At 33.2% G+C, this 9,925-nt stretch overlaps 1 protein-coding gene across 1 annotated transcript; it reads right to left on the reverse strand.

Annotated features, from left to right (window-relative positions):
* Positions 1–3,166: 3,166 nt before the first annotated feature.
* Positions 3,167–6,529, reverse strand: LOC127848957 (caspase-8-like). Its single transcript, XM_052381683.1, has 5 exons — positions 6,518–6,529; positions 5,138–5,245; positions 4,926–4,952; positions 4,081–4,211; positions 3,167–3,643 (listed from the first exon to the last, which is right to left on the reverse strand). Exons 1-5 carry the CDS (start codon positions 6,527–6,529, stop codon positions 3,502–3,504), a joined length of 420 nt encoding a protein of 139 aa, XP_052237643.1. The 3' UTR covers positions 3,167–3,501.
* Between the last annotated feature and the right edge of the window lie 3,396 nt (positions 6,530–9,925).

The raw sequence follows: 9,925 nt of genomic DNA on the forward strand, positions 1-9,925 counted from the left end.
TGAGAAAGGAAAGATGGAGACTTATAGCTTATTGCGTTATGTAATTGTTGGTATAAAGACAATCAAGGGAAATAAACTAATATTCAATTAGAAAATCACTATATGCTAGAAACAACTTCAAGCATTAGGTAAACTAGTATACTTACTACTTTATACCATGATATTTGAAACATATGACCTTATCAATGACCTTGACTAACAAAGGTTGAATAATACATATTATGGTGTTTCAAATGATATATAATGTGCGTTATGACATATATTACATCGGTGTATTTTCATAATACAAATCATACCTTTGACAAGGTTGCTGTTTCGGTACACAAAGATAAATAACTTTTCTCCAATTTTCAGGCTTACGTCGATATGTTCTTGTGATGCTATACACTGCATATGTATTATTAAAAGACATGTTATGAAACACTTAGTAAACACTTAATTGCTGCTTAATTGTAATATTTTTCCATATTCATTATTCTTATGAGAAAATTTGGATATGATTTTGGTTTAAGGCGCACTCTTAAAGCAGCCATCTTGATTTAGCCAGCCCTTTTGGACGCCATTTTTTATATTATACACGTTTTTGCTTGTTTATTTATATTGAGTATGTATATCAATCTCAAAATGACATTATAATACATAAAATAATGCATATCTATATGTTTTCACAAATAAGACTGAAAACGGCCGCCATCTTTGACTCCATCTTGAATTCCTCAAAATACCCAAAGATACCCCGCGGACATTCGTTCCTATGTAGTATTTAATGCCAGCGCTTTCGCTGCAAATCAGATAAATGATCCGAATGTCCTTCAGTCAGTAACAAGTTTATTCAATATATTTTCTCATAAAAACAATGTCATTTATCCCAGTTAATTGAAAAAAAATACAGTCGCAATACCCAGGTACACACGTTTTGTTTGATCTTTTATAGTTTCATAAGTTTCATAACTCTTACAAAAATACTTACTGAATACGGGCGACAAAAAGAGTCCGACATACGGTCGAACAGAATCACAGAGGTCAAATCTATCCACCATCTCACTCCGCTAAATAAGGGGGGGGAGGGGGGGGGGCAAAAACGACTTCTAATGAAGCATATTAGCAATAACATGCATGTCAATGACTAATCTATTAATGCAACAATAATGTAGAACATCGGCCAATCGCAAGAAAATAAAATTCGTGTGAAAATCCGAAATTGGGAACAATCCAATGGCAGAATGGACATTCAAATTTAGCAAATAACTGTTTTAAAATTAATGGAAATATTATGAAGTGCTCAGGTTTAATAACATCAAGTTAATTACTTCATATATACAATGAAATCATTTTATTTCCGATTGTATCTTTTCTGATAGAAAAAATGGAACTATTTTCTTCTAAAACCCACACAGTTCAGACGAATATCATCATATATACTTTAACAATTTCTAAAATCGATATATTAGCATAAACAAACCTACATGTATAATAAAACAATCCACAATCCAATGGGATGTGGATGCATATCGGTGGCCTTTCTGTCAAAATGATGCCTCTCTGTTCATTCTTAGCTGCCTCTCTGTCATAAACAAGAAAATGTATGATCGAAATTCACAAAACAGGTAAGAAAATCTAAAATTAAAACCCGTAAACACATTTGTGCATAAAAATAGGTGGATTTTTCCCATGCAGAATTATTAGAAAAAAAGAAGTACACATGTACTTAAATTACTAACAAAATAAGTATCGGAAAGTTGTTTCTGTGGCAATTATATACACTTTTGATTTTAGTCATTTAATGTTGTATTGTTTACTCTGCCTAAAACTGAAGTTATATTACACAGTATCTTTTTTGTTTATGTTTCAATTCATACAAATATATCAGTTTATCAATTTTAACATATATCAAGTTACTATTTTACATGATTTAATATCATTCATAGTTAATATATTTTCAAATTTATTCATTGTATTGTGTTTTGTTTATTCTGACTGTATACCGAATATTTTATCTGATACCATGTTACCATAAATAGCTATATGGTAAGCTGGTATGTATAAAATGTTTCTGTTACTTTTACTATTTTTGCTGATCAAGTGTTAATGAAACATGGAACAGGTAGCCAACCATACAACAATATTAAGTTGGAGAAAATGTATGTTTGAAGTAAATGTATTAATATAAATGTTTACATAGATGGCATCAATATTCTGGAACAAAACATATCTCAAAGCAATACACATGACACAGAAGTAATATCTCAAAGCAACAAATTTTGTTTAACAAACCATGAACTTTAATATGCCAATCAAAACCATTCACGTCCTAAACGCCAATGCCCTATTTGCATACGACTGTATGAAACGAGTGACTGTAAAATCGTTAATATTTGTGTGCATAAAATGTCGTGGTTTTTCATTAAACTGGCTTTTTGAGAAATTTAAATTCCTGCATAATTGACGCTAAAAAAAATGAAGTTTGCTTCAGTCACTTTTCAATATGTTTTTGTCAAAATGACGGATCAATCAAACATCGAAATCAATGCATATTAAAGGGGCCGTCCAACAGATAAAGCGTCGTATCGATGCGATTCGATATTTTGGGAAACTACGAGGATTGCTTATATAGCTAAACAATACATCCGCTCTGAATATGAGCGTGGATAGTCGAGTGGTCTGAACGGGAGGCTTTTTACTCCAGGACTCAAGGAATCCAGGGGTCAGTGGTTCGAGCCCTGTTGAGGGTTACTTTTTTTCCTTTTTTTTAAATTGTATTATAGTTTTTTTACTGGAGATTTTTAGTTCAAATGTTTAAATTTATCAATATAAAGCATTAAATAACAAGCTTCATTACATGCCAAAATCTGTTGGACGGCCCCTTTAATGTCCTACGTAGTTGTCAGTAGTTAAGAACATGAAGAATTGTATCAAATGTTTCTATTACAATGAGTTTTCCAATTTCTTATAATTAACAACTGTTTTAACCAAAACCCAATTATCTTTTCAACAAAGCTCCATAGAGTGTTGATGCTTTGTATGTATTGTATGATTATATTCAACATGATCAAATATTCAATTGCAAATGTAAACTCCCTATACACATTTTGAAATTTTCCATTGGTATCATATATTTCAATTTAAAAAATCAAACAATAATAAGAAGTGTTGATTTCTGCGCTAAAATCAAACTTTATTTAATTGTGGTTCTTAAGGTATCTCTACTGAATTTGTCTCTGTTAAAGTGTCCGAAAATATGAAATTCTTAGGTTTCATTGTATTTCATTTGTGGCAAACATGTATCTCTACTCACTCTATCTCAGTTTGAAAGTCCACAAATAATAGACTTAAGTTTAAGTAAAAAGACAAAATGCTACAAATAATCCAATCGAAGTTTAAGTCCCACAAGCAATTGTATGTAGCAACATTACACATTGATTACATAAGTTGTATCACGATAGCTCTGCCTAAGGAAACTTCACAGGCAGCAAAAAAAGTAATCCATCTATCACCACAGGTCTATTTCATAGGTTTCAAATAGAGTTTATATCGCAGCGTGTACATAGGTGATGGCACCTGTTTGAATCTGCCACCATCAACGTTGGCGTCGAGCTTGGCTACCTCTTTGTTAACCCTTGTCAGAATCTCGATAAGGTGTTCCCTGAAAGAAGCAATTAGAAGAATGTGCTAACAATCCGGTGCCTTAAATTTACAAACTTTTAAGTTTTTACCATGCTTCGTTTGATGGATTTATATGACTTCATTTTCCCATGTGTTTGTGTTAATTCGCGGATAAATCAATCAACCCAAGGAATCAACGTAAATTAATGTCCAACTAATAAAAATGATTGTACAGTATGAATCACTTTAATGAATACGTTAATTTTCGTACTTAACTGTTTTTAATATAGATAAAAAAAATACTCCACACGAAACAATAACAACTTATAATTAAATTTCGTGGAACACATGTACGAACATAACGATGAAAATATAATTGTAAAAAACCGTCAAGCATGTATTGTATGATGATTGATTTACTGCGTGGTATGTCAAGATTGTCGAACTATACCTATTTTTAACATAAAGTGAACTCACCTGTGTGCATACTTTCCCAGCATTTCACACAGCTTACAAATAAACCAAGTGCCCTGGTTCCTACTACGGAAGGTAACGTAACCGGGAACTGTTGCGTAGCCTAGCAAGAAGTCTGCCTCGTTTGGCAGAACCTACCTTGGTAGTGTGTCGACCTGTGAATGGGCAGAGAACATACACTACAACAAGGAGGTATACTTATTGGTTAATGTTTATGATATTCCAACAATTTGCTAAAATTGACACAACCACATCAAAATAAGATGTTTTCTCACAACTACTGAGTATTTGTTCGCTCTAAGTCTTTATTTCATTGATGTGGGAATTTCCGGAACGTGTATTTCCAACTTTGTGAACACGGTGCATTATTAATTAATACTTCACAGCAATTTTATTTCATAAACCCCAAAAAAGCATTCGATAAATTGAGGTAAGATACTAGTCACATAAAAAATGTGATTATCAAATACAATTATATCTGATGTAACAAAAATGTATTAAATTCACGACACACTCTGATAATTCATGGATCTATAAAACTAAAGGTTAACTTGAATAGTGATTATAATTTTCATGCTATACAAGGTAATTAAACAAAACTTTTCACAGAAAAGAAATGTAATCATTAAACCTGAATTCTCATAGATAAGTATTTCCTAACCTACCGTTAAATCCTTAAAAGGCTCTCTACCTTTATATCATTGAATGACTCTGTCTTATCTACCTACTAAATCATTAAAAAGCTCTGCCTAAGCTAACTCTACATCATTATAAGGCTATGCATATTCTACTTCAATATCATCAAAGACCTCTGCCTCATCTACCTCTATATCATTAAAAGGCTCTACCTCACCTACCTCTATATCATTAAAAGGCTCTTCTTCACCTACCTCTATATCATTAAAAAGATCTTCCTTGCCTACCTCTATATCATCAAAAGGCTCTTCTTAACAACCTTTATATCATTGAAAGACTCTGCCCATTCTTCCTCTATATCATTAAAAAGCTCTGCCAAACCTACTTCTACGTCATTAAACAGCACTTCCTAACCTACCTCTACGTCTTTTAAAGGCTCTGGCGCGTCGCGTTCTGGGACCTCCCCAGCCTCCATCTTGTCGTGGCCCTGTCCGGCCTGCAGGAAAAACAGCTTGGGCTTACCAGCCATCGACTAACATCTGCAAGTAAGAGAGATCAATATAAGAACAATCGAACCTCAGCAACATTATCATAAGACATTTTTGTTCATATCGCCTGCTATATAATGCACGAGTCACAGTGCTTATACAATACCAGACAAAACATATAAAACAACATAAAAAACCAAAAATATTGGGTCATTTTTTGCCTTTACAGAGGCAATCAAAAGTATTTATTGCCACTTTTATTTTATCTCTTTATTTCTTTTATATGTTTTGAGGCATAATGTTACTTTGGTAAAAAGTGGACAAAAGGCGCTAGGTCTCTTAGCTGAACCATTCTTATCAGCTTTTCTGCTGCTTGTGTAAAAAATGTGGCCTCTAATCTTTCTTTTTGCCTCAATTTTTTATACAAAGTTGCGAAGTCATCCGACCAAGTGTTCTTACCAAGTTTCATGAAAATTTGGAAAGGTTTATCGAAAGATTCATACAGAAGCATGCCCTGAGCCCCCTCTCCACCCTTGGTGCCCATTTGTATCAGTGAACAAAAACATTTTCGCACGCAGCAAAAATATCATAAGAAATAATGTCCTTATACAAGTTCATAAATATTGGAACGATGTGACTTCTGGCGTGTTCACAAGGTTTCATTATTCCAAAATACCGGTACTCAAGCCTAATATAAAAAAATCCCCATTCCTTTCAGGCCATGTGCTTCAAAGGACTTGAAACATTTACAAACTTGGCAGAGATATTAAATTCAAACATGTCATAAGAGAGTTTTACTTCACATAAAGTGTTTACAACTTCGGTTTTTTTCTACAGCCCTGTATTCGAAAACTGCCAAGCCCCATCGTGGTCATGTTTTCAAACCCGAACCATTTTAAACCCAGCAAAGATGTCACTTGAGCACATTCTGATAATGATTGTGCAAGAAAAATGACTTCTACAGAGGTAACAAGTTTCTTTAATTTTACCTGGTCATCTAATTTATATATTAAAAATTGAAGAAAAATGACCGACAATGCAGGCAGGAATACGAACAAAATAAGTGTTATGCTCAGATGAGATAAACATGATCTTAATATTGTTCATGTAAGATACTGACAATTGTGGTAATTTCTGAACACAGATATATGTATTAACAATGTAAAACCTGCACTTGTGAACTCAATTTGCCTCATGTTGATTGTTTGCTTAATGAGCTATCAGTTTTTTTCGTGCACGTCTTGTTGGAATTTAATGATGCTATAACAGTATATTAATTGAGGTACGATTTAACCTATTTAAATAGCTTATAGTACCGATGCTATCATGTTAATCATAACCTTTTACATGAAAGTGAATGTCAGGTTAATATTGGGGAGCTATAGTTGGCACTTATTTACATTGTATTATAAGTTTAAGTGCAAAGAAATTTGTTGATGCTATTTCTGAACTCAACAATCATGTTATGACAGTACATATCGTCACCTTAGCGCAAAACAGTGATAAGTGACATTTTTTTCAAAAATGAATTTTTTGCATAAAATGATCTAAAATGATGTCATACATGTCCTAAATAAATATCAGAATGGTATTCCAGTTTAATTGGTACTTTTTAAGAAAATGTCATACTGTTTTATTTACACACATAATTCTGTTCGGTGCAGTGTGTATATAAGTGCACTTGTCTACTTACTGCACCAATGTAATTTTCATTTAAACTGATTTGCATTGTGCAAGAAAGTCACAAGTGCACTTGTTTACTTGTTGCAACAAAATAGTGTTGATTTCCAGCAAAGTTAGTTGGTGTAATATAGTGATAAGTGTAATATATATCAAGGCCAAATAATGACATCATAGCTAGAAACAATGCATTGAATCCCAGTTAAAGGGACATTAACACATAGAGAAATGTTTGAAAATTAAAACAAAGCAATTGAACCATAAACTTTATCAAAATCAACTTGAACACCAAACTTTACATAAAATAACAATGGGGTCATCTAGAAATATACAATTTTCATAATATTTGCATAATCATTGACACACTGATATCCTAATGTCAGGTACAGTACGTTGTATTCATTTTAACACATCAATACATTTAAATCAACTCGCACAGATTCAATTATTATTTATCATTATATGTGGTAATTTGTGATAAACAGATTCCTGACTGTTATTTCATTTTTTGTTAATCATTTGAATTTTTGTCATAATTTGTTTTAAATTACTTAACAAGTTTTAAAAAGGGGTATTTGTTAAATCATGCTGTTCATTTAAAGGATTATATAAATGACATTTGAACAACGTTGGTTTAAAAATCAAATTCAAACATACATTTTTTACGAAAACATCATTAATATTTTCTCACAAGGAAAAAATAATATCTCAGCAAAAATCAAGTATGATATCAACCTTTGTATTTTTAACGTACCTGACCATCAAACGTACATACGTACAATTCAAAGAATCTTTATAAGCATGCCTAATTCCTTTCATTGATACACATGTTTTATACAAAAATGATAAAAATCTAATGGCTTAACTTGAAAAATCTTTAAATTCACATGGACACGGAAAAACATAGGACTCTTAAAGTCCAACAGATAAAGCGTCGTATGGACGCGAAACGATATTTTGGGACACTACGAGGATTGCTTATATAGCTATAAAATACATCCGCTCAAAACATGAGCGTGTATGGTCGAGTGGTCTAGGTGGGAGGCATTTTACTCCAGGACTCCAGGGGTCAGTGGTTCGAGCCCTGTTGAGATTTACTTTTTTTAAAATTGTATTCCTGTTTTTTTACAGGAGATTTTTAGTTCAAATGTTTAAATTTATCAATATAAAGCATTTAAAGCATATACTGACAAGCTTCAATACATGCCAAAATCTGTTGGGCGGTCCCTTTAACGTGCTTGACAAGTCTATTTCGTTCCTATAGACAACATGCAATTACAAATAAGTCAACTACATTTACATTTTCAAATAACAAACATTATTATTGAAACGTTCACATTTAATAAACACAACCATTCATGAGTTCTACAGTAGTTTATATACGGTCTTCTTAGAACTATTATCGAGTCCCCGTACCTGACACTTTTTTTCAAAACAATCAATTTTCACAAAACAAACTACATAAACTGCCTTTTGCTTTTGCTACAAGCAATTGGCTATTGAAAGTGGCGTCAAAAAACGTGTAATGGGCATCTTCAAGTTTAAACTGCCTTATGCTTTTGCTGCAAGCAGTTGGCTCTTGGATTTCACGTACAAACTGTTCGAATTCAACATCTTGTGCGTCATCTCGTGCATGTTGTAGTACATTGATCTCAGTAGGGACCAGTCTGAGAGTGGTATTTCATCAAGGAGTAGATTTAGGAGTAGACGATCGCGATTTACTTCGTCGAACGGTCTCCTTGTGCCCAGCGTAATGAGGGTTCTTTTTGTGTTTTGTTTTGTTCAAGGATACATTCACTGACGAGGAGCGCTGATTTTACAGATGTTTGTGCCGGTTGAAAATCCTGCCTGTTGATTTTTTTAGATGTTTTGAAGATCCCCTTGTGTCTTTCATAATGTCTTCGATAATCTTAAGCCATACTGGTGTAACCGCAATTCCCCTGTAGTTATCTGGGTTCTGGACATCTCCTTCTTGTATACGGGGAAAATAATTCCTATTTTTAGACTGTTTGGGATTGTTTTCTGTTTGACGATGATATTAATAATTTTCACAAGTCCTGATGTGAGCGCCGGGCCTTCTAGCTTCAAATGTTCAGATGATGTCAAACCCATGTGATCAGGGGCTTTTTATTCAATTTGCATATGGCTGTGCGTACGTCATAGTATGTCATGGGGTATTGGGTCATTGAGCTTATTTGTCAGTATAGAAAAGGCTGCGATGTGTTGTTTTCCTTTTTCAAAATGGCATTTCTTAAAAGTTTACCCAGCATTTGTAAAAATATTGCAAGACATGTACATTTCCAGAAAGGAAATTCATTTCTGCGTTGAATAAGACCGAGATCGTGAAAATCGCTGCAAAATTGATGAAGTAATGGCTGTTCAAAGCGATACACCCTGTTTGCGGATGATTTCGAGTTGAATACCTTGTTATTTATATATTTGATAGTGAAATGTTTTTTCAGAAAAGTTGATTTTTCGTTATTATATGATTATTTATCATTCAAAATGATGTTTTCACTAATTAATACCATAGCCACACGCTAACCACATGTGGTTTTAAGGGGGTGGTGACTTATTGGGGCCCCAGCACATGTCCGTTTCACCAAGTCATTTTTTTTTATTTTGCTGCCTTCTGTTGTTCTGGTTTTGATCTTCTTTTGAGGTTTGTATTTAATTGTGTACAGTAATGTTGATATAGTCTGGAATGCTTTTTTGTGCAGTCATATCCAGCGGGTCCTTCAGCTGAGAGATGTTTTATCGCTATCAACATTGTAAAAAAAATTGGAAGTCTCAAGTTGGGTTTTTATTTCTTGTCTGTAAACATGATTGTTGCATCTCTACAAGTTTGGATTTGGTTTGAAGGTATGTGCTATGTTTTAGTTGAAATATTAAAGTGTAGTTTGGTTGCTAACGCTAAGTGGTTAGATACAATGCTTGATTCTTCATCGTCGATTTCTACATTCGAGGATATTTATTTATATAAGATAAATCTGCCTTCATTTAATGAATGCAGTCAAAAATATGAAGTCTCACAGAGTTTCATA

This window comes from Dreissena polymorpha, chromosome 10 (genome assembly GCF_020536995.1).
Source record: "Dreissena polymorpha isolate Duluth1 chromosome 10, UMN_Dpol_1.0, whole genome shotgun sequence".
In the NCBI taxonomy this organism is placed as follows: Eukaryota; Metazoa; Mollusca; class Bivalvia; order Myida; family Dreissenidae; genus Dreissena; species Dreissena polymorpha.

Coding starts and splice junctions, on each gene's coding strand:
- LOC127848957 (XM_052381683.1), bottom strand. Junction 4,953..5,137: donor CGCCAGAGCCTTTAAAAGAC/GTAGAGGTAGGT, acceptor GGTGAAGAAGAG/CCTTTTAATGATATAGAGGT. Junction 3,644..4,080: donor CTGGGAAAGTATGCACACAG/GTGAGTTCACTT, acceptor TGCTTCTTTCAG/GGAACACCTTATCGAGATTC.